Source organism: Martes martes, assembly GCF_963455335.1.
Source record: "Martes martes genome assembly, chromosome: 4".
Classification (NCBI taxonomy): Eukaryota; Metazoa; Chordata; class Mammalia; order Carnivora; family Mustelidae; genus Martes; species Martes martes.
The window spans coordinates 158,071,200-158,096,179 of NC_137891.1; the positions used below are offsets into that span (position 1 = coordinate 158,071,200).

At 47.7% G+C, this 24,980-nt stretch overlaps 1 protein-coding gene across 2 annotated transcripts; it reads right to left on the reverse strand.

The window, feature by feature from the left end:
• Positions 1–2,264: 2,264 nt before the first annotated feature.
• MPL (MPL proto-oncogene, thrombopoietin receptor) lies at positions 2,265–16,984 on the reverse strand (the record flags this gene model as incomplete). Of its 2 annotated transcripts, none has more annotated exons than XM_080800503.1 (12): positions 2,265–3,549; positions 3,756–3,843; positions 6,162–6,258; positions 6,414–6,573; positions 8,539–8,681; positions 8,844–9,022; positions 14,391–14,517; positions 14,778–14,940; positions 15,327–15,601; positions 16,142–16,320; positions 16,623–16,755; positions 16,906–16,984. In XM_080800503.1, the coding sequence occupies 12 exons, from the start codon at positions 16,982–16,984 to the stop codon at positions 3,160–3,162; spliced, it is 2,013 nt and encodes a 670-aa protein (XP_080656629.1). In that variant the 3' UTR covers positions 2,265–3,159. The 2 variants fall into 2 exon arrangements, with proteins under 2 accessions (XP_080656629.1, XP_080656628.1); XM_080800502.1 differs by having other exon boundaries at positions 15,303–15,601.
• Positions 16,985–24,980: the final 7,996 nt, after the last annotated feature.

Consider the following 24,980-nt stretch of genomic DNA (forward strand, 5'->3'; position numbering starts at 1 on the left):
CGAGGGAAATGAATGAAGGTGAGCAAAGGCCCGCTGATAGAACAAGGTGCCTGGGTTACCTTACCCAGGAAGAAATGGGATAGAAAACACGGGGAGCTTTCCGGTCTAGGAAAGAAAGAAGGGAAGGAGAACAAGGCTTTAGAGATGTGTAATTAGAAGCCAAGGAACTGGTTAGATGGAAGAACTCCCACCGAAAGGACTTGAGTCTAGGAAAGCAAAGGGCATGGAAGGAATAAAATATAGGTGACATCTAGATGGTAGACCAGCACAGTTGGGATGATAATAAAAATAGCTCAATAAACATTGAGTATTGACTATGCGCTTGGTATTATTTTGATACTTTTAATTCTAACAGAGGGAAAGACTAGATGAAGAAGAGATCAGCTGCTGCAGAGTGAAGCTGGAGATTTAGGGGTATGGAGTGGGATGAATAGGAAGATCGATCTGGAAGCAGCATACAGGTTGGGTTTAAAGAGAAATACTGGAGGCAAAGATATTAGTTAGAAGGCTGTAGCAATAGTTCGGTGGAGACAGAGGAGATAGACCCTAGGAAGTAAAAGTGGTCAGGACATGAGGGCTGAGTGAGTAACAAGATGAGAAGTTCAGTGGTTTGGATCTCAGTCCTTGTCTTGAGTCCCTAGCCCTACAGTCGGAGCCTTGACCATGGCTAGGGGAAGGAAATATGGAAAATGAATATATTGGATATCCTCCATCTGTCCCACTCAGACCTACTCTTACATCCATCTCTACCATGGCCTGTGCCTTGTGAGGCTGAGGTATATAGGGCTTATATCAATGGATTCCCTTGGGCTTTGGTTTCTTTTTGGATTCCACCAAAGGAAGGATACTATGGATTAAATCCCCCCCCCCAATTCATATGTTGAATTCCTAAGCTCCAGTACTCCACAGTGGAACCTTATTTGGAAAATAAGATCATTGCAGATGTAATTAGTGAAGATGAGGTCATTTGGGTGAGGTCATTTGGGTCATTCAATCTAGTGAAACTGGTGTCTTTATAAAATGGGGAAGCTTAAACACAGACACACAAGGAAAATGCCATGTGAAGATAAAGACAGAGATGAGGGTGATACATCTACAAGCCAAGGAATACCAAGACTGCCAGGGAACCACCAGAAGCTAGTGGAGAGGTATGAACAGACTCTTCCTCACAGCTCTCAGAAGGAACCAACCCTAATGACACCTTGAACTTCTAGCCTCTAGAACTGTGAGATAGTACATTTCTGTTGTTTAAGCCACCAGCTTTGTGGTCCTTTGTTAGGGCAGTGCTGGCAAACTAATACAGAGGAGAACAGAGGGCAGAGGGTGAGGGGGTCTAAGCTATGTATTCCCCTGAATCCCTCGCTACCATGTCCTCACAGTTTGGCTCTCTATCAAAGGTCACCACTCCAGTGAGGCGACCTTCTCTCTCTCTCTCTCTTTTTTTTTTAAAGATTTTATTTATTTATTTGACAGACAGAGATCACAAGCAGGCAGAGAGGGGCAGGGGGAAGCAGGCTCCCCGCAGACAGAGAGCCCGATGCAGGGCTTGATCCCAGGACCCCGGGATCGTGACCTGAGCTGAAAGCAGAGGCCTCAACCCACTGAGGCACCCAGGCGCCCCAGGCAACCTTCTCTTAGAGTGACTCTCTAGATCTAGTAACCACAATCGCCCCTTACCCCTGGATGCCTAGGGGTGGTACCAACTCCCAGCTCTGGTTAGCTGGTACTGCACTCTTTCTTGAGGGTTTTCCTAAAACCTGCCTTATCTTTACAAATATGCCTTTTATTAAACTCTCATCAAGATGCCCAGTTTGAGTGTGCCATCAATTTCTGCCAAGACCCTGATTAATACAGTGGGTATGTCTGGAGCAAACACAAAATACCATATTTTTGAGAATTTGAATGAGTAAGGGGAATCCATAACCTGAATGGCCTAAGCACATTCTTTTTTAAAGATTTTATTTATTTATCTGAGAGAGAGAGAGAGAGAGAGAGAGAGAGTGTGTGTGTGTATGCATGCACAAGGAGGGGAGGCAAAGGGAGAAAGAGAAATAGACTCCTCACCAAGTAGGGAGCCCAATATGGGGCTCAGTGCGGGGCTTGATCCCAGAACCCTGAGATCAGGACCTGAGTGGAAGGCAGACACTTAACTGATGGAGCCATCCAATTTCCCCCAGCCTAAACACATTTACTGCTGCAAATGAATGGCCTAGAGGATGAGGGCGCTTGGCATGGAGTGAAGGTAGCACTATCCAGAAAGATTTCCTTCATTTAGAAAACATTTATTGAAAGCCTACTATCATGCACCAAGCACTGATCTTGGTGGTGGGGAAAGACAACTAAATCACAGCCCTGGCCCTCAAGGAGCTCACAGCCTAGTAATAGGAGACAGACAAGTAAACGGTTATTTGCATAAAGAAGCACAGGGATGACAGAAGTCAGGGCTGGAGATAAGAACTTTGCGGTGGTCAGCTTACAGGAAAGGCAGTGGACTCTTGAGGAACTACAGTAATTAAGGGGTGGGAGAGATGCCAGGATAAGAGAACAGGAAGGAATAATTACGGTAGTTCAGATATAAACATACTACGTCCTAGGCACTTAGACTAGCTCACTTATCCTTTTCACAACTCTGTTAGCTTCTGGCATTATCCCTGTTTTATAGATGAGAAAATCAGGGTGCAAAGACTTTAAGTTATATGCCCAAGGTCACACAGCTAGCAAGTGGGTAAGAGAGGAATTGAACCCAGCTCTGACTCTAGAGTTTATGCTTTTAACTACTCGTATACTCAGAGCCAGGAGAGAGGGCAATACTATCAAAGCCAAGGTAGGAGAGAATTTAAAGGAGGAATGAGTAGTCACGATGACAGATGCCACAGAAAGATCAAATAAATTGAGGATTGACAAGATCCTACCGGACCTTGCAATCACAATATTTGATGTGAACCCTGCCTGGGTAGTTTCCTTAGCAAAGCAGAGGAATGAAACGAAGCCGTCTGAAGATCAAACGGGAAGTGGGGATGTGGAGATGTCTTTTCAAGGAGCGGAGCATTAGGGAGGAGAGAGAAAGCAGGTGAGTTAGAGGAGCTTAGTCAAATGAACCTGGCGTGAGGAGGGAGAGTCTTGGCTTTACGTCTGCAGCAGTACCAAATATTGTCAGTGTCAGGGAGTCCAAGTATGAGGACAGACAGAGGGGGATGGACGTGAGGTCCGAGATGTTTGTGTTGAGGGGATGGGGTGGGTAGGGAGGTTGGGAAAAGAGGTCTGGCCAGTTTGGATCTGCCCAGGGTACGGGGAGAGAGGGCCCTGCCAGCAGCTCAGAGGTAAGTAGGAATGGTTGGCGATGTGGGTGGTGCAGTAGGACCCCGACTCCGCCATGGGTGGGCACACACACAGGGGCATGGTCCCCAGGCAAGAAGGGGGCAATCCTCGGTAGTCCATCTGGGCCTGGGAGGAACACAGGGCCATGGAGATCTTCTCTGAGGACTTGGGTAGAATTTCAAGGGGGCTGGGTTCCACCTCCTCAAAGGCATCCGAGACTGCAGCCTTGGGCTGGGAGAAATGGGGGGAAAGGATTCTGGATTAGAGCAGGTGCAGTGGGGAGGGGGACCTGGACTATACAGGAAGGAGGGTTAGCTGGGCATAGGGCCCAGGGATGGTAGGCTGGTGGGCAAGGGCCTTGGAAACGTGGGCAATGGGGCAAGGATCCAACTCCAGGCAGGGCTGATGCTGGACACTGGAGAAGGGAATTCACTCACCGGACTCAGCGCTGCAGTATCCCTAAGGTACTGGCCTAGGACCCGGTGCAGGTCTGGAAGGGAGGGCCACAGGGCATGCTTCAGGATCCTTGGGGAGAAGGAAGAGGAGACTGAGTTACAGGAGTGAATTGGGAGGGAGGAGGAAACCACTGAGGTGATGAAGGGTTGAGCCTGAGGTTAGGGAATAGGCTTGGAGAAGTAAGACTGCAGTCAAGGCAATAAGATAAGGTAGGGGGGCATAGGTGAAAAGGAGGGAAAGGGGAGTCAGGGGTGAGGGGTTCAAAAAGCAGTTTGAGTGTCCTCAAATATCCCTGCTTCAGGGTCTTTGTGCTTGCTATTTTCTGCACCTCTTGATTCATTCCCTCATTTCATTTAGGTCTCTGCTCAAATGTCATCCTAAGAGAGAAGCCTTCCCCGACTGCCATGTCTAAAATATTACCACCTCCCTTCCCAGTCCGTTTCCTGCTCTGCTTTATTTTTCTTTATAGCACTTGACTTATTGTATACACATTATATTATCCCACAGGTTTGTGTTTGTCGGTATCAATCCACTAGAATATCAACTCCATGAGAACAAAGACTTTATTTGCTCAGTCCTCTATCTCTGGGGGATAGAATACTGTCTGGCTCATAGTAGGTCCTCAAAAAATTAGTTGAGTGGGTAAATGAAGAGAACCAGAGGGGCTCATTACTAAGTTACTGGGGAAGGTGGTCTCTCTGGGAAGAGTATAGATTAAGGTAGGTTGGGGGATCCTGCAATTCTTTAGGCTCATATTTCCACGTGGAAAGACTTCAGTTGAACAACATTTCAGGGTTCTTCTGTGACCTCACTCATATCTCTCCAGGGGAGGAGTGATTTATCTGGCAAATTGGGGACAAGGAACTGTCCCTAGTTCATCCCTGTCACCTGGTTCATCATCTTCCTCTTCTACCCCAACTTTTTTGTTGGCTCTGACTACCTGCACAGAGGCTACAATGTGGTCTGCTCATACAGAGGAGTGAATTAAAAATTCAAAGAAAGACATGTTCAAGGAGAGATGGGAGCATAAAGGAGGGACATCTAACCTAGTCTAGGATCACCAAGGGAGGCTGCCTGGAGGAGTTGCCTTCTGAGATGAGTCTTTAAGAACCAAGAGATGTTAGCAACTGAAGGACTGAGGTGGTATGGATTGTATCCTTGTATCCTTTGTTTTGTTTTACTTTTTATCCTCATGTTTATAACTTCCAATAACATTTCTCTTCAGCCTTAGTCTTCCCACATAAACAAGTCATTAATAACATTTTTTAAGGGTGTGCTATTTGGCAAGCACTGTGCTAAGTGCTGAGGATTTAAAGATGATCATGTAAGGTATAGGGAAGACATATAAAGAAATAAATACGGGGGTGCCTGGGTGGCTCAGTGGGTTAAGCCTCTGTCTTCAGCTCAGGTCATGATCTCAGGGTCCTGGGATCGAGCCCTGCATCCGGCTCTCTGCTCAGCAGGGAGCCTGCTTCCCCCTCCCCTCTGCCTGCCTCTCTGCCTGCTTGTGATCTCTCTTTCTCTGTCAAATAAATAAATAAAATCTTAAAAAAAAAAAGAAAGAAATACCATGAAATGCTACTGGTACTGTGATAGAAGTCTGTACTGGGGCACAAAGAGAGTTGCCAATAGGGGAGAGTTTAGGAAAGGTTTCTAGGAGTTGGTGGAGAAGGTTAGTTAAAGATAAAGGGATAGAAGTCATGGAGGGAACATATCCCCAGCAAAGGGAACATCCTATGCAAAGGCACTGAGAAGTAAAACCAGGGGCCTTATGGAGGAATCACCAAGAGTTTGGCAAGGCTGATGCACAGGGAGGGGGTGGAAAGGCTGGCAGGGGCCAGATTTTACAGAGTCTTGCCTGTCATTCCAGAGTCTGGACTCTATCCTCGGAGCTAGTAATGAGACTTAAAGAGGGGAGTGACAAGTTCATGTGTGCTTTTTAGGAAGATGATTTGGGTGGCTGTTGTGAGGCCAGATTGGAGGGTGAAGAGGATCTGTTTCAGCGAGCCGGGTAGTGTTTATAGGGCTAAAAAAGGGGACCATTGTTCGAGTGACATTTAGGAGGTGGAAAGAGCAGACCAGGCGGGCCTGCGTAAAAGAGAAGGGAGGTGCCTAGAGTCCGGATTTGGATAATGGGTGGACAGCAGCCCTGTTACTGAGATGAGGAGCCAGGAGGTGGGGTTGTTTGAGGTGTCCGGTAGAGCGGGCATGTTAGCGTGTAAGGAAGCGGTGCGACTCCCAGGGGAGACGTGCAGGAAGTGGCTGAAGCCACAGGTGTGGACATGCGGTCCTCGGTCCTCGGGAGAGCGGGTGTCGTAGGGTAACCCTGGGATGCTTGTTCAGAGGCCTCCAGCCCCACCCGTCTCCTGAGTGACCGGGGCGGGTACCTGTAGTGCGCAGGAAACTGCCACCTCAGCAGCAGAAGGCCCAGGAGGGCGCTGAGGCCCAGCACCACGAGCAGAGCGGTCACCAAGGAGATCCAAGCTAAGGGACAAAACCAGTCAGACTTCTGGAGCCCCTGGCCGGAGCCCCGCCCCCAGGCCCGCCAGACCCCGCCCCTCCCCGCCCCCCCCTTCGCGGCGCCGGCGCCCCTCCACTCGCGCAGCCGCAGAGCGCCTTGCTCCCCGCCGGGCGCTCACCGGAGTCGGAGGTGGTTTCTGCTCGCACCGGCTCGGACCAGGCGCTCCAGGGCCCTTGGTAGGTGGGGCCGTGGAGCCTGGCGCGCAGCTGTAGGCGGTAGCGAGAGCGCGGGCGCAGCTCCAAGGTCTCCCGCTGGGCCCCGAGAGGCGGCTCCAGCACCTGCGCAGAGCGGGAGCGAGCCGGTGGGCAGGCTCCGGGCGGCGCGGCGCCGGCGTCAGAGCCTCTACAGCCTGGCATCCTTTTGGCCAAAGGCCTACCGCTCTGAATCTCCGGGGATCCCTCCCAGAGAGCCGCCCCGACGGAATAAATACATGCATCCCAGCGAAAACTGGCAAGATAGAGCCCGACAGAGAGGCATGCTGACCTTAGAGAAACGCGCCCCGACACACACACACACACACACACACACACGCACACACACACTGGCACGCGGACCTCATCTGCACAGAGAACTGACCACTCATCCGGACACAAATGCATTCGCACACTGACCGGGGCACGCGGACATCCCGCCAGAAGTGTTCCCCACGATCCAGGTCAGGCGACGGAAACCCCGGGCACATTCAGATACTCAGGGCCAAAAGGACTGTTCACAAGTAACATGCATTCAGCTGCGGATGCTAGGTGCTGAGGGTGCAAGGACAGATTCCAAGCAGAGGGAACAAGCATCGTGTGGACAAGCAGGGAGACTAGCCACCAGGTAGCAAACATTTACGACGTGCTGGTGATATGCCAAACACTGGGGAAAAGGATAGATGAAACATGGTTCCTCACAAGTCCAAGGAGGACCACATGCAAACCAGTAAATAATTACAAGTCATTAATGCTGTAATGATGATTTAAGTAAGGCAGGATAGGAGCAGGAGGAAGCATGGCATGCTGCCTGGGCTGCTTGGTTGGGGCTTAGAGAGTAGTTCAGTGTGCTAAAAGCATGGATGGGCAGGTGGGGTGGTCAACGATGAGCTAAGGCAGTGGTAGGAGGGATTTGAGGACTGCTAGTACAGTAAACGGAACTTCAGTGTTGGCGAATGGAGGGAAGGAACAAGGGAAAAGGAAGAAGAGTTAAGGGTGATTCCAGGTTTGGATAACTGGTAAGTGGTAGAGCCACTGACAGAGAACAGAGAAGTTTGAGGATGAAATACTGTATGGTTTTACTTTATTAGGTTCAACAACAGTCAGAACGTATCAATGGTGATGTCAGAACAGTGCTTACCTTGGGGGTATGGGTGGCTGTAAGGGGCAGGAGGAACTTCTGAGGTGTAGAAATAACCTATATCTTGATCTGGGTAGTGGTTAAATGGGTGTATACATGTACAAATTGATCAATTGTATATTTAAGATCTATGTATTTTCTTGAATGGAACATGCCCCAATGAAAAGGTAAAATAAACTTGGGGAGGAAGATGAGTTTAGTTTAATTTTGGATATACTGGGTCTGAAATGCCCCCGAGGGCTTTTATGCACACTGTCTGGTAAGAAGTTGTATATACACGTGGTTAACGAGAATAAAGTAGAGAAAGTAATATTTAACGAGTGTATATTGAGTACCTTCTATCTGCTAGCAACATGCTAGATATTTATATACTTAATTTTTGTCACAACTCTGGAAGATAGATAGTTGTATCTCCATTTGACAAAATGGAGACTTCCAAAGTTTAGGTAATTTACCTAGGCCACAGAAGTTTCTTTCCTTTTGGGTGTTGGAATGGTAAGTTTGGGCTGGTAAATGCATAGTCATCAAAACTCTAAGTACTTACCTAGGATGAGCATGTATATTTATCGAGAAGAGAAGGGAGTCTAGCATGGGACTCTAGGAAGAACAACATATTAAGGAAGGGTGGAAAAAAGAGGAGCCAGGAAAAAGGGAGAAGGTTCAGCCAGACAAATAGTATAAGAATTGGGAGATTGATAACCCAAAGGCAAAAGAAAGAGAAAAATTTAAATGGAAATAGTCAGCAGTGTCAAATGCCAAAGAAAGATTAAGATGCCAGTTGAGTCAGATCAACACAGATATAGAAACCCAGACACAGATAAATGGATACCTTCACTCTTGATACCAGACCGGATGAATCTCAGGGGTACTCTGTGTAGTGGGGTCTGTGGGCATTTTTTCCTCGATCGTACCTTCCAGTCTTGATGGCCTTCTCCTGTGTAGCGGAGCTGATAGCAGGTCTCTTGGGCTCCCCAGGATGATGGGTGTTGCCATTCCACTTCCAGCTGCCCACTGGAGACCTCCCTCCAGTGCAAGTTTGGAGTGGGGATGAGCACTACAGGGATGCCAGCAGGGACTGGCCTAAGCTCTTCAGTGCGTGTGACATCATGCCACCAGGGCCATGGGTCAAAAGTGCCAGAGCCGGTGATCCTGGGCGTGGGATCAGTGGAAGGAGGGGCAGGAAGTACGTGGGAGGAGAAGGGAAGGAAGTTCTTACCGGCCTGGTGGATCCAGAAAGGGGAGCCCAGGTAGCTGTGAACAGCACCCTGGGCTGTGGTCACCTCCACAAGGATGTGAATAACGCTGTCGTTTCGTGACTTGAAGTGGCAGCGGGAGAACTGGGAGGGCTGTAATCCTGGATTTTTCTCCTCTTCACACTTCTCCCAGATGGGGTCCCTAAGAATCATGCCCATAGAGTCACTCAGTTGAGCCTACTCCTGATAATTCCCATCCCACAAGGGATATGACCTGTAGGGATTATAATCTAACTCCTCCCATGGATGGGCTTCCAAGGCTTTCTCTCTGTCTTCCTGCCATGATGTTTTGTTTTCTGAAGCTGACTTTGGTGTCCAGCCTCTTCCTCTTGAGGAAAGAGCTAGATGATTCATGGACACAGCCTGGGCTCTAGAGCTCATGTCTTGGCTTGATCTACAACTCTGGTACATGATTGATCTCTGCTCCCACTTCCTCATCTGTAAAATGGGTTAAAAATCCTTACTTCACAGGATTGTTTCAAAGAGACTTCATCTTTCTGGTGCAAAGGTCCTCACACTTTTAATCTCATACAGCAGGCCTGTTAGTCACCTCTCTGGGTTATTCTACTATTAGATGATTACAACAGCCTCCCAACTGGCTTTTCAGCCTTCATTTTCACCACTCCCTTGTGGAGTTTGTTCTCCACATGGCCACCAGAATTTGCTTCCAAAATTTTAATCTGATAATGTCCAGAAGAGATCACAAATCTGTCCATTTGTTTGACCCTTTCCCACGGCCACATTCCATGAGCCACCTCTGTCTCCAGCCTGGAGTAAGGCCAGCTTCTAACTGGTGACTCTGCCACCTTTCCTTCTTCATCTTTTCACAGAGAAACACACCTTTTTGAAAGAAAAGTCACATCACATCACTCTTCTGCTTGAGATCCTTCAGTGGCTCCCTGTTCCCCCTTGAATGAAATCTAAGCTCCATGCAGGGCCCGATATGGTTTACTTCTTCCCTACCTGGCCATTCTCTCTCCTACAATTCTTACTCCAGTTCGCCGCTTCTCATCCACATGGGCCTTCTTGCTGTGTTGTAAATATGCCCCACGCACTGCCTTTGCACTACACCTTGCCCTTGACTGCTCTGAATCTAGATCTCCATGTGACTCATTCTTTTTTTTTGCCATTTAGGGCTCCTGGTGAGGCGTTCTCCGACCACAGAGTCTAGATTAGCACCCACCCCCCATCCTCCCACTTAATCTCTATCATATAACCTGTTCTGCGGTCGCCTTACTTCTTTGTCACCCCTCTTTTTCCCCCCAAATAAAATGGAAGCCCCAACAATGTGGAAACTTTCTTATCTGTCACTCTAGCCCCAATGCCTGGCACATGGTCACCCTCAATGATTGTTTATTGAACAGATGAATCATGTCTCCTTCCTGATTATAATTCCTAAATGGCTAGCTCTTACAAAAATTATTTATTAATGTATTTATGTATTTACTTCTTTAGTCAACAAATAATTGATACTATGTGGCAAACACTATGCTAGGCAGCATGAATACATAGAGGAATAATCAAGGAGCTCTCATTCCAGTGGGAGAGGCAGAAAAACATATAGATGGTATTTTTCTGTGGTGTGTTCGGGCTCCTTTGGGGAGGGGCGGGTATCAGGAGGATAATTTAACCCAGATGGGGAGGGTCAGAGAATACTTCCTGGACAAGGCAGTGCTTAGACTGGGTCTTGGACTATAAATAGGATAGGCAAAAGGGACAATCAGGCAACCCAGGCACATGCTTGTGCATAGATAAGAGATAGGGTGCTTTGGGGGAAATTCTAAGTGGAACAGAATGCCCTTAGCTTAGAGGGCCTGGTGGTGAGTGGTAAAGGCGAGAGGGCAGACTAAGATCATGTATGATCTTATGGCCTTTCCGAGGAGCTTGAACTTAATCTTGTAGTAATCACGGAAACATTTAGGGATTTTAAACAGAAACTTGTCATAATTAGCATTGTACTTTGGGAAGATCACTGTAACCACAATTTGTAGGAAAGAATTTGTGAGGACATAAAAGAAGCAGGGAGATCCAATAGGACACTTTTATGGATGAAGTCCCAGAAATGGGGTGGTGACAATGGAGGTGGAGAAAAAGGATTCAAGGGATACTGAAGAGGTAGAGGATACTGAAGAGATAGAGATGATAAGACTGTTCCTGATTGGACCTAGATGTGTGGAAAAGGCAGAAGCCCATGGAAATCACTATGTCAGCCCTGGAAAATTGAGCTGATGGTAGGATGGAGGACAATAGGAGGAAGAGCAGGTTTTGGTAGAAGAAATGATGTCAGTTTTGTTCCCCTTTAATCCATTCATGGCACCTCTAGACTATGGAAACCTGTGCAGTTTTTTTTTTTTTAAGATTTTGTTTATTTATTTGACAGACATAGATCACAAGTAGGCAGAGAGGCAGGCAGAGAGAGAAGGGGAAGCAGGCTCCCTGCTGAGCAGAGAGCCCGATGCAGGGCTCGATCCCAGGACCCTGGGATCATGACCGGAGCCGAAGGCAGAGGCTTAACCCACTGAGCCACCCAGGTGCCCCACCTGTGCAGTTTTTAAAAGGAATCAGTTACGCCTTTTTGTAATGGGCTCCAAGACACATTTTTAAGTAAAAAAAGATAAGTTGGCAAATTATATATATAATGTGTTCTAATTCATACTGAAAATGAAATGTTGTGTATAGACATGAGTAAGTACATAGAAAAACTGGAAGAGCACATTAAAACTGTTAATGGTGGTTTTTTCATTATTCATTAATTTAGCTTTTTTTTTTTTTTTTTTTTTTTTACTGACTAACTGCTAAGTTCCAGGCACTGTGGTAGGTAAGAATACATTAGTGAGTAAAAGCAGACATTGACTTTGCTCTTAGGGATCATGTATATTCAAGATCAGCCCCTCTTTACTGGAGTTCTGAGACAGAATGGTATCAATGAAATAACCACATAAAATATAAATGTAAAATTGTAACTATGATAAGTACTTATGAAGGAGAGGTCAATGGTACAATAAGTATGTGTAATAGTGCCATTGGACCTGATGAGGAAGATCGGGGAGGGTTCCCTGAGAAGGTGATATTTGAGTTGAGATCTGAAGGAGGGCTGGGTGGACAGCATGCACAAAGACCCAGAAGCAGGAGATAATATGGCAGATAGAAAGGGACCAAAGAGTCATAGAGAGGAAAAGGCAGCATAGTGTAAGATGAAGCTGAAGGTATTCAGGGGCTGAGTTTGTTAGTACTCTATAATGCTACAATAGGGTTCTTCTTCTTCTTCTTCTTCTTCTTCTTCTTTTTAATCCTAAGAGCTAGGAAGAGTTGGAAGCTATTGCAGTTTTAAAAAAGATTTTATTTATTTATTTGACAGGCAGAGATCACAAGTATGCAGAGAGGCAGGCAGAAAGAGAGAGAGGGAGGAAGCAGGCTCCCTGCTGAGCAGAGAGCCGGATAGGGGGCTCGATCCCAGGACCATGGGATCATGACCTGAGCCGAAGGCAGAGGCTTTAACCCACTGAGCCACCCAGGCACCCCGCTATTGCAGATTTTTGAGCAGAGAGTGTTATGTTCATTTTTGCACTTTTAAAGATCACTACTCTGGCTCCTATGTGGAGAATGATTTGGAGGATTTAAGAGGTGATCTTATAATAAGTCTCCTCAGTAGCCCAAGTGAGACACCATGATGGCTCGCACTAGGGGAATGGCAGTGATGAACAGAAGTAGACAGATTCTAGAGATATTTAATAGGTAAAATCAATGAGACTCCGTAACTTTCTTACACCATACACAGAAATAAATTCAAAATGCTTGAGAGACCTAAAAGTGAGGTAGGAAACCATCAAAATCCTAGAAGAGAACACAGGCACCAACCTCTTTGACCTCAGCTGCAGCAACTTCTTACTAGACTCATTGCCAGAGGCAAGGGAAACAAAAGCAAAAATAAACTATTGGGACTTCATCAAGATAAAAACTGCACAGCAAAGGAAACAGTCAACAAAACTAAAAGGCAGCCTTCAGAATGGGAGAAGATATTTGCTGATGGCTTATCAGATAAAAAGCTAGTATCCAAAATCTACAAAGAACTTATCAAACTCAACACCCAAAAAACAAATAAGCCAGTCAAGAAATGGGCAGAAGACATGAACAGACACTTCTCCAAAGAAGACATACAGATGGCTAACAGGCACATGAAAAGATGTTCAACATCACTCATCATCAGGGAAATGCAAGTCAAAACCACAATGAGATACCACCTTATACCTGTCAGAATTAATAACACAAGAAACAACAGGTGTCGGCGAGGTTGCAGAGAAAGGGGAACTCTCTTACACTGTTGGTAGGAATGGAAAGTGGTGCAGCCACTCTGAAAAAGAGTATGGAGTTTCCTGAAAAAGTTAGAAATAGAAGTATCCTGCAACCCAGCAGTTACATTACTAGGTATTTACCCAAAGGATGCAAAAATACAGATTTGAAGGAGTATATGCACCCCAATATTTACAGAAGCAGCACTATCAACAATAGCCAAGCTATGGAAAGAGCCCAAATGTCCATTGACCGATGAATGGATAAAGAAGACATGGTGTAAAAAAAAAAAAAAAAAAAAAAAAAGAAGACATGGTGTGTGTGTATATATGTGTATATATGTTCCATATATATGGAATATTGCTCAGCCATCAAAAATAATGAAATCTTGCCATTTGCAATGATGTGGATGGGGCTACAGTGTATTATGCTAAGCAAAATAAGTCAAAGACAAATGCCATATAATTTCACTCATATGTGGAATTTAAGGAACAAAACAGATGAACATATGGGGAGGAACAAAAGAGAGGGAAGCAAACCATAAGAGACTCTTAATGATAGAGAACAAACTGAGGGTTGATAGAGGGAGCTGGGCAGAGGATGGGCTAGATGGGTGATGGGGATTAAGGAGGGCACTTGTTATGATGAGCACTGAATGTTATATGTAAGTGATGAATCACTAAATTCTACTCCTGAAATCAATATTATACTATATGTTAACTGTCTAGAACTTAAATAAAAATTTGAAAAAAAAAATCCCTAAGACTTGGTTTTAGATTGGACATGTGGGGAGTGACAGATTAGTGAGGTGCTTGGTGGTAATTCTTGAAGGCAAAGTTTGGATTGGATTTGATAGTGGAGAGGTGCAGTATGTATTTGAGTAGGGGAAGACCATTCAATGTTTGAGTTTTTAACAAAGGTGTTTGTCAGAATCATGGGGGATAAATTGTGGGTGAATGAGAATGTAGGTTGTTACAGTGGTCTAGGTGATATAGTCTAGGTCTAGGTGATATGATTAAATCTGGACTAAACCAAGGCATCCCAATGGGGATGGAAAGAAGTTGAGAAGGTAAAATACCTATTGGAGGACATGAGCATGGAGGCCAGTTGGTTTGGGGGCAAGGGAGGGGAGTGAAGAGGATCAAGAACAATCACTCCCTTTCTGCATGATCATGCCTCTCTCCCATGACATCAAGCTCAATCATAAGTTCAGCTCTCACCTGTCTCTGGGGCAGCACCGTGCCCTGCTGTGGAAGAAGAAGCCTTGGGAGCTAGCATGGTCCTGTGGCTGCCACTGACAGGTAACATTCTTCAGGTTCAAGGTAAAGCACTGCAGTCCAATTTCCACTGAATTAACAGAAGAAAGTCCCATCAGGGCCAACACATTCCCACTCTGTAGGGTAGCCAGACTATCTTTACATACGTAACTGGGAATATTTACCCCCATTCTTTGTTCTCTCTCTGAATAGAGTTCACTGTGTCTGTCTAGTGGCAAGTTTGGGGGTATTAGGAAGGACCATGGTTCTCAGAGCTTCCATATCCAGTCCAGATCTCTCTAGAGTTCTTTTCTATCTCCTCCCCATCTTCCCATTCTTTTGTTGACGTACCTGCATCTCCGGGTAGGTCCACGGTTGCAGGGAGGGACCAGGAACCCCAGGAACCAAGGAGGGAGACCCCATCGGGTTGGCTGCGCAGCTGGAGCCAGTAGGATTTACCAGGCTCGAGCCCTGAGATGAGGCAGCTTCCACTCCTCACTGTTAGAGATGAAGCCTTGGGAGAAGAATCCCAGCCTCAGAATCTAGGTCTGCCTTAACCAAGACAGCCTCCATCTCTTATATTTGAAGCCCCACAGCATACCTGTGGAAAGATGCCCAGTTCCTCACTGGATAGATAATGCACACAGACTAGGGGCCAGGTCAGTGGGTTTCAGGTGGTGTCCAGAACTTTTTAGGCCTGAAACACTCAGTTTTGTTGGTGTGAATGACCCAAAGTGGGAGATACCTAAATAGACATCACTCCCAAGCCCATACTAACTTTCCAAGGACCAACCCAGTCTGGAATCCCCAAAGTATGGAATCCCCTGGGCAAATTTTAGGATAGGAGATAGGAGGTGGGGCAGAAGGCCAGGATACTTCTCTAGTTGGGGACATCTGCTCTGGTCCATCCTGTTGGGGCATCATGGGCTGAGCACATGGAGGCTGGTGCAGAGCTGGGACCAGGTTTAGTCTCTGCAGAACTGGACAGCAGGTTTCTGTGGGCAGCAGCTGCATGACTGTGGGACCAATGGAATTCCTGGGATCCTTGGGGCCATAGCGAAGTTCATGCATCAGGAAATCACTGATTTCGGGAGCTGGGGTCTCCCAGCTGATCTGAAGTTCCCCTGGCTGGATCCCGCCTGAAGCCTTAATGATATCTGGGGGAGCTGGCAAGCCTGGGGGCAAGACAGGGTACACCAGAACTCTCTGAGTGCCATAGCCAATGGTTCAAACCATGGACTGTAGAGAGGGGAGCTGCAGCTGGGTTGGGGGCAGCCCCTGGATTCTAGAAGATCACAGGCCACTGCTCTCTTGTATGCCAGGGCAAGGAGGCTCCTTGTCCTGTTTTCCTTTCCTCATGAGAACAGTGACCTCACTGCGGCTTTGTTAGACTCAGTGCTTTCAAGAACAGGGATCTCTTCATCTCTGTATCCTTGTCACCTCGCACAGTGCCTGACACATAGTAGGTATTCTGTAACTGTTGAATTACTCAATGAATAGGTTAATGATGGGACAGGAGCATAGGTTTGTCTCTGGTGTGAAATGAAATCTAGCTCTGGATGCAAAGAATGGTAAGGGGGTCTCGAGGTTCCTCTGGTGGTCTGGTAATGAAGGGCATCCACATTGCCCTAAAAGAGCACAGACCAGTCTGATCCTAGGAGCTGGACTGAGGACAGCAAATAGAGGGGCCAGGGTAGCAGGAGGATGGCCCTTACCCACACTATCCACAAAGAGCACACGCTGGGTCAGAGTCTGGTTCAGAAACACGTTCTTCACCCAGAGGTGCAGTGGAAAGAAGAGGCGAACTTCATCCTGGGCTGGAAACTGACACACGTATCGGGTTCCAAAGGGGGGAACGCTCTTGAAACTCAGGGGGCAAGCACGGGGCTTCTCCCTGTGGGCATAGGAGAAGTCTGCTCCATCCACACTGCCACCATGACATCATGGGCCCAAGCCCAACTTCGATTTCCATTACTGCCATTTTTCAGCTCAGTGCCTGGTGTAGGTGGGCTTAGGGATTATGCAGGGACCGGCACTGGGGCCATCCAAAGCGCGTCTGTTCATTAAATGGTTACTGAGGGCATGTACTTGGAATAGTCTCTGATAGGGCCAAAGGCAGGGAAGCTACAGGAGCTGGGCTCAGCTGAGGTAAGGACAGGACAGACACAGGGGAGCATGACACAGCCCAGCACATACCCTGGGTAGGCATACAGCAGCTGGTATGTTCCGTTGGGTGCTGCCTCTTCCTCATCCCAGAAGCAAGTGAGGTCCTCAAATGTTCGAGAGAAACAGTTCAAGGGCTCTGAATCCGAGGCCAGAAAGGAGGCATCTGAGGAACAGCTGGTGAGTTGAGCTCAGGGTGCTCCCACGCATGTTTATGGGCAAGAGTAAAGGGGCTGGTGGGAACCTCCTACCTTGCACCCCTCCCAGGACTCCCTCTTCCTGGGAATAGGTGATCTCCACCCTCCACACACCTCACCTTGGCTGGTGACTTGTGCCAGATTTTGGGGGGCCAGGAGGAGGCAGGAGGTGACCGTCAAGAGGGCCCAGGAGGGCATCTTCTCCGGCACTGTGTGCCTGGCTTAGCCCATCCTCCCCTCAGGAAGCCGGGCCCCAATCCCCTCCCAGGCCAGCCCCTCAGGTTCCTGTCAGATACAGCCCCACGTCCTGTCCCTGTCCCTGCCCCTTTGGGGCCCATTCAGACCACACTGGGGCCAGAGGCCAGGGGAGGGGGAGTGGGAGTGGGCAGGAGGGGAGGAGGGATTTGAAAGAGAAGATATAGGCCTTTTGGTGGGAGGGAGATGGGGGTCATCTTTTTGACCGTGAACCAGGAGATGGAGCCTCTGTGTGTGACCATGTCAACTATTATAGAAGGGTGTATTATCAACAAGAGTAACAACATTTACTGAGCACTTACTAAGGACTTCATATCTATTCACTCAGCTCAGCCTCCCATTAGTATTATTTCCACTAGAGAGCGGGGGAGACTTAGAAGCGGAGCCATTACAAGATTTGCCCAAGATCACAGACCTACTGAGAGGTCAAGCTCAGGAGGTCAAGCTTCAGAGCCTGAGCGCCAAGCAGCTACGCCATGCTGCTGGAAGGTGTAGTCCATCGGGAAAGGACTGCCTCACAGCCATAACAAAATGGTGACTGTTTCCACTTGAATGGCTTCTGTAACTTTGTGCACAAACACATTCTCTCTGGAACTGGATGTGCACCCTCCCTCGTGTGGAGCCTCCAGGGCTGCCTCTTGTCCTTTACTACTCAAAGTATGGCCTGTAGACTAACAGCAACAGCATTGCCTGGGTGCTTGTTAGAAATGCCGAATCTGGGGTGCCTGGGTGGCTCAGTCAGTTGGGCATCTGCCTTCGGCTCAGATCATGGTCCCAGGGTCCTGGGATCGAACCCCGCACTGGGCTCCCTGCTCAGCAGGGAGCCTGCTTTACCCTCTCCCTCTCCCTCTGCCTACTTGAGCTCTTCCTCTCTGTCAAATACATAAATAAATAAAATTTTTTAAAAATGCAGGATCTTAGGCCCCACCCCAGACCTACTAAAACAGAATCTGCACTTGACCAAATCCCCAGGTGATTCGAACACACATTTAAGTTGGAGAAGCACTGGTCTTGTGGCTTAGCTGTGCTCATCTTCTTCACATCAGTAGCAAAAAAGTAGGCATGATGCCTTGTCTGAAGCCTGGGCTGCCTCCTGGTGCTGTACCTGTGGGTGGCTTTTATGTCATCTCTCACAAGCCCCAACTCTTGCAGGGATAGAGGGATGTGTATGAACTCCTCTAACGAGCCCCTCCGGCCTCAGCTGGGGCTACTATCGCTGGCTCTACAGGCTAAGTGGCTTCCATGTCAACCTGTTCTCCTCCTCCTGAATTAATGTTACTTACAGAGAGATTAGGGGGAGCTGGGTGGGCAGGGAGTAAATGGAAATGCTTCAACCTTCCTGGGACGTCTTAGTTTCTCTGGCTCTATTTCTCTGCAAGAAGAGCCTGAGGCCAGGGTCATCCTGATTCATGTCCAGCTCTTGGGTTATAGGGACCAACTTCCTCTGTCCAATGGGGATGACTTTGGAGCCCCCCCTCAGCCCCCTATCAAGGGCCACCCAACCTCCAGGTCAAGTGAGAGGGGAAACACATTAATGTTCACACACTCCCAATGCTTTGATGCTCTGTCTATGCGGATGACTTCAAAATTAGTATCTCTAGCTATGGCTTGTCCTGGGGTCCACACTGGGATCACCACCCATCAGCTTGGCATCTCCATGTGCACTTCTAATGGGCAACTTATACTTAAGATGGCCAAAGTCAAACTCTCTCTCTCTTTTTTTAAAAGATTTTATTTATTTATTTGACAGAGAGATCACAAGTAGGCAGAGAGGCAGGTGGAGAGAGAGGGGGAAGCAGGCTCCCCCGCTGAGCAGAGAGCCCGATGCGGGGCTCGATCCCAGGACCCTGAGATCATGACCTGAGCCGAAGGCAGAGGCTTAACCCACCGAGCCACCCAGGTGCCCCAAAGTCAAACTCTTGATTCTGGTTCCCACCCCGAAGCTTGTGATTTTCTTTTTCCTCTAGTCTTACCTTCCTCTGTAAATGGCACCGCCATCTACTCAAGTGATCAAACCCGAAACCTCAGTCCTCCTTGATTCCTATCTTTCTCTTACCCTACATTCAATTCACTAGGAAGTCCTATTCGACATTCTTTCAAAATGTACCCTGAATGAGAGCAATGTTTACCACCTCCCCCCATCCTAGTCCAAGTCTGGACTACTGCAGCAGCTTCCTAGCTGTCCCCCCACCCCCCCTCAGCCCGCCCTCCAGTCCACTGCAGGACAGAGGGAGCTGTATAAAATGCAAATCCAACTTCTTCACTCCCCTGCTCAAAACCCGCTAATTGTTTCCTACTGCATTTAGAATAACATCCAAATACCCTTCTGCGTGATGTGGCCCCTGCTTTCTTAAATCTCGTCTCCTACCGCTGTCTTCACTCTCAACCAGCCACAATAACCTCATTGTGTCTCTCATCTCAATCCTTATCATGCTCAACCTTTCTGCAACATTTGATATTCTCCTCCTTCCTTGGCTTCTACAAAGTATCACATTCTCCTGGTTTCCTCCTACCCCCTGTAACATTCCCTCCCAGTTTCTTTCTTTCTTTACTCTTTCTCTCAAATGTTGTTGTTCCCCAGGTGTCCTTGCTTTGCCCTTTATCACCCCCCATCCCCGAGAGATCTCATGGCTTCAGTTCCACCTATAGACCAGTAACTCCCAAGGCTGTACCGCTCTCTTGAACTTCAGATTCTCAGCTACTTATTGGATCTCTATTTGTTGTTCCATAGACACCTTGCTTAAATGCACCAAGTCCCAAATGCAACTATCACTGACTCCCATACACCCTTCCCGATTTTTCTCTTCCAGGGTTTTCTGCATCTCCCCCTAGGTTCCTCGGCATCTAGGCCTGGAAGCTGAAAGTTATCCTCAAATCATTCTCCCTCCACTCCTGCACCCAAGCCTTACCAAGTCTGTGACTTCTACAGGGAGACAGTGTAATAGTGCGAAGGATGCAGAACCTGCAAGTCAAGGGGCTTTGTCTGTCCAGAGTTGAGATGGGGGCTCTGCATGCCTGAGTGAAAGGAGGTGCAGCTACCTGTCCCTGTCACTTTCCCATTTTTCTGTTTCCACACAGCGGGGAAGAGGTGCTTTCCCCAGTCCTTTGCTTCTTTAGAACATCAAGGGGGTATTAGAAGAGATCTAGGGGAAAAGAGACCACTTAGGTATGCCCATTCTTTGGTCAGGGAGTCCAGTAGACTCCTTAAGGTCAGCTCAGATCAGCAGGCCTAGGCATTTCTGTTGGGCTATAAGATCAAAGCCCCAGCTCAGAGAAACCTGTATTTGATCTCTGTGCAGTCGTTGCTCGGAGAATGTAGGGGGTTGCTGGATGAGGCTTGACTCAGGCACTAAGTCTACTGTTAAACTACTCTCTGGGGGCAGGAGGGAGCCCTGTTTCGTAGCATTTGCAGGTTTTTGGTGCAAATACACCACCACAGCCTATTTCACGCTGCTAAGATGACGTTGCTGAACAATGAATTGGGAAGAGAAGTCACTCTCCTGAGCCCATGCCTGCCTCCCCATTTCCCCAGATTTCCAACACCAGTCAGACAGTCGGGGATAGGTAACTCTAGGCCCCTGGATTCTCCATCTCCCCAACACTTACTTCCCCAGCGTTGTCAAACTCCTCTCCAGAAGGGTCGTTCCACTTGTTGGATGGTTCTGGCAGGGGGTCAGAGCCCCGTCTTTGCCCCACACCTTTGTCAATGTTGTTTTAAGTTTGCTATTCTGATGTTGACGAATGGCTCAATCTCCTCAGTCGGTGCTTTTTCTGAAGCTCAAATTTGCTTTTATTCTTTCCCTGCTTAACATCCTTTCATGGCTCCATAGGATTCTTTAGACCAAGACTCATCTCTGGATGCTGGAACACAAGGCCCTTATACCTTTCCGCTTTCCCTTCCTAGAATCTCTTCCCCAAGATGCTCCTTTCACTATCCCCAAACCCAATCCCCTTTCTGCCACAGGGCTTTGGTCCCTTTGTTTCCCCAGGCACAGGACTCTCCAATCTCTCAGTCTTTTGGAACTTTCTTTGTGGTTCAAGCCCTGACTCTAGCTTTTCTTATCCCCCAACTACACGTCACAGAGCAGAAAGGCTAATTTAAAAAGAGAGAGGCTATTTTACATTCCTTCCAGAGGACTTGTAGCTCTTTTGTGATTACGAAAAACATGGCGAGTCTTTGGGCATGGCCTTAGTAAGGAGTGAGAGGGCTAAATTTGTTGAGTACAAAATCGGTGGGTATTTGGGAGTATACTGTGGTAACTCCAGAGAAAAAGGAGGAGGGCTGGTAAGTGAAAGACGGCAACCTGAGGAGAAGAAAGCCTCACGAGTGAGAAATTCCAGTAAGACTAGCGGAGGGAAGTTTCAGCACAGGGATGCCTCATGCCCGGTCTGACTACTCTGTGAAAGTTCAGTTGCCCCAGAACCGTCCCCCGCCCCGGGGGTGTCCTCGACACAACCTTCGTTCGTGGTGTTTATGGAACAAAGGCAGAAGAGTAATGATACCTGTGGAGTGGAGAGAGGATGGCAGCCACAGAATTCAGGTTGAGAGGTGATCCCGAGGGTGTGAACTATGGGAGGGAAAGCCCAGTAGGAACAGAGGAGGGTGTGGACTTCCTGAGGATGTGGAATAGGGACTGAGTTGTTCTGATGGGATAATATTGGAAAAGTTGGTCCCGAAGGGCTGCCCTGAGGACTTTTGGGTTGCACACACATAATCTTTCCTTCCTCTCAGACCCCCACCCCCCAGAATTTTGTGCCTCTGTTGGGGTGTTTTTCTATGGAAACAGGGAGGCTAGCCTCAGCCTGAGCTAGATAAGCCGAGAACCCTGCCAGAGGGGAGCTGTCATCCTAACTCAGTCCTCCTGGGTCAAAAGTCGGGTGGGAGCGGGCCGGCCTCTTCCTCCCCTACCCCGTCCGAGTATCGTAGCAGCTACCACCGATGGACACTGGCTATTTGCCGCCATGATGCTAAGGCACAGTCTCATTTCTTCCCACAATGACTCTCTCACTTGCCCTGTCCTTCCTCTAGGGAAGCGAAAATGCAGGTTGCAATGGATTAAATGAGTCGTCCAAGGTCACTGTTAAGGGGCACAGCTGAGATTCGAATTCAGGTCCATTTCATACCAAAGCCTGCTCTTTTAACCACTACATAGACACCTCTTACTGTTCCGTCCTTTTTATTCACTCAACGGTATGCGCCCGGCACAGGGCCTGCTGTGTCTCTCCCACAGTAGGAGGCTGAGTTCAAGACAAGCATCAAGAGAGGCCTGCTTCAAGTAAATGGGAAAAGGACCACCAAGATGCGTCCAGTAGTGGCCCCCAGCAGGAGAGCTGCAGGGACCCGATCCGGTCAGGCCTCTGTCCTCCGTCCTCCGAGAGCCAGCCGGGCCCCTGAACTGTTCTTACTCAGCTGCTGGGCTCTCTTTGACCCCTGAATCCATGTTTCCTGCTGAGGAAACAGGGGGACCAGCCCAGGACAGTCCCACGCTGGCTGGTCTGCCGCCCTGGGAGAGGGCCTGGGGTGAGATAAGAGGATGCAGAGTCCATGGGAGGAGCCTGAGCCAGCCAGAGGCCAGGCAGGAAATCACCCCTTCCTTGGGGGGCCGAGAGGGAATGACTCAGGGCTGACTGGCGGGGGTTCCGTTTTTGTGGCCAGGACGGGCTGCAGTGAGGCCCCTTGGATAACGTGCTCAGGGTCGCCTTCCCCAGTCTTCTGCCTAATGGGCCTTGGAGAGGTGTGCTTTGGCCTTTCCTCTTTCCCTTTTCCACCTTTTCTCTAGAAACAAGTGGGCAGGGCTGGTCTCTTGCTCTACCCCTGCCCAACCCAGGCTGTCCCCTGGGCAGTAGAATCTAAAAGTGGGGAGGAATGAAGCTAGACAGGCATGGGACTACCGACGCTGAAACTCTAGGTGCTCTGTACCTACTGTCTGCTGCCTTGTCTGTAGCAAGTCTCTGGCTGCTACGAGCCCAGAGTGGAAAAGTGGGCATCTTCTGCTGGGGACGGGGACCCTCGGAGCCGGCCCTTAGCCCAGACCTGGGGCTGATCTCCCTGCGTTCACGCCTTCTTTCTCTAACACTTATAAGGAGATATATATAATTCACGTGCCACACCAGCCACCCACTTAAATTGTGAATTTAGTATTCACAGATATGGGCAGCCACAGTCAATTCTAGATCTTTTTTTATCGCCTCAGAAAGAAATCTGAAACTTTCAGCTCTTGCCCTCCTATCCGCCCCTACCCCTCATCTTCCTCCCAGCCCCAAGGAACCACTGAGAACTCATAACTGAGTTCAGCAAGGCTGCGGGACATTGAAACTGACACACAAAACACAATTTTCTTCTACAGACTCGCAATCTACTTTTCTCTCTACAGATGGGCCTATTCTGGACATTTCGTATAAATGAAATACAAGCAGATGCAATAGGTGGTCTTTTGTGACTGGCTTCTTTCACTTGGCCTGGTATCCCAAGGTCCATGTCCGTAGTGGCACAGATCAGTACTTTACTCCCTTTTAATGACGGAATAATACTCCGTTGTGTGCGCAGACCACATTTCGTTTATCTATCATTCAGCATTTGAATTCTTTCCATGTTTCCATGTTTTGACATTACGAACGACATTTCTATAAACTTCCGTGTAAAAGTTTTTACGTGGACGTACGTTTTGATGTCTCTTGGGTAGATACGTAGGAATGGAACTGTTGGGTCTTACGGGAACTCTTGTGGAAACTTATGTTTAATCGATGAACTGTCAGATTATTTTCTGAACAGGTTACACAGTTTTACATTCCCACCGGTAGTGTATGAGGGTTCTGATTTCTCCTTGCCAACATTTGTTATTATCTGACTTATTGATCATACCCATCCCCAGGGGGTGAGAATTTGTATCTCCTTGTGGTTTTGATTTGCATTTCCCCGATGATTAATCATGTCAAACATCTTTTCATGAGCTTATTGGCTGTTTGAGGGGTTCTTTGGAGAACAAGCTCTTCAAATCCTTTGCTTGGCTAAAAATTGGGTTGTCTCTTTATTATTGAGTTGTAAATCTACTTAATATATTCTGGACACAGTCCCTGATCAGATACATGATTTGCAAACATTTCCCCCATTTTGTAGGTTTTCTTTTCACCTTCTTGATAGTCTCCTTGGATGTACAAGTTTTCTATTCTGATGACGTCTATTTTATCGATTTTTTTATTTTGTTACTTGTTCTTTTGTTGTCCATAGATTCCATTACCAAATCTGATGTCATGAAATCTGTGTTTTTCTTTTAAGGGTTTTATAGTTTTGGCTCTTACATTTAGGCCTTTGATCCATATTGAGTTGATTCCATACATAGTGTTTGGGTAAAAGTCCAGCTTCATCCTTTTGCATGTGGTTATTCAGTTGTTCCAGCATCATTTGCTGAGGACCATTCTTTTCCCATTGAATGGTGCTGGTGTCTTTGTTAAAAATCAAAGACCTGGGGTGCCTGGGTGGCTCAGTGGGTTAAAGCCTCTGCCTTCAGCTCAGGTCATGATCTCAGGGTCCTGGGATCGAGCCCTGCATTGGGCTCTCTGCTCAGCAGGGAGACTGCATCCCCCTCTCTCTCTGCCTGCCTCTCTGCCTACTGGTGATCTCTGTCTTTCAAATAAATAAATAAAAAAAATCAGTTGACTTTAGACACATGGGTTTACTGCTGGACCGTAGATTCTATTCTATTCATTTATTAGACATTTGTTGCTTTGTAGTTAATTTTGAAATTCAGAAGTCTGGGTCCTGCAACTTTGTCATTCTTTTTCAAGATTGTTTTGGTTATTCCGGGTTCCTTGCTATTCTATATGGATTTTATTATCTTTTTAAAGATTTATTATTTATTTATTCATGAGAGATAGAGACAGAGGGAGGAAGGCAGAGGCAAAGACAGAGGCAGAGGCAGAGGCAGGCTCCCTCTGGGGC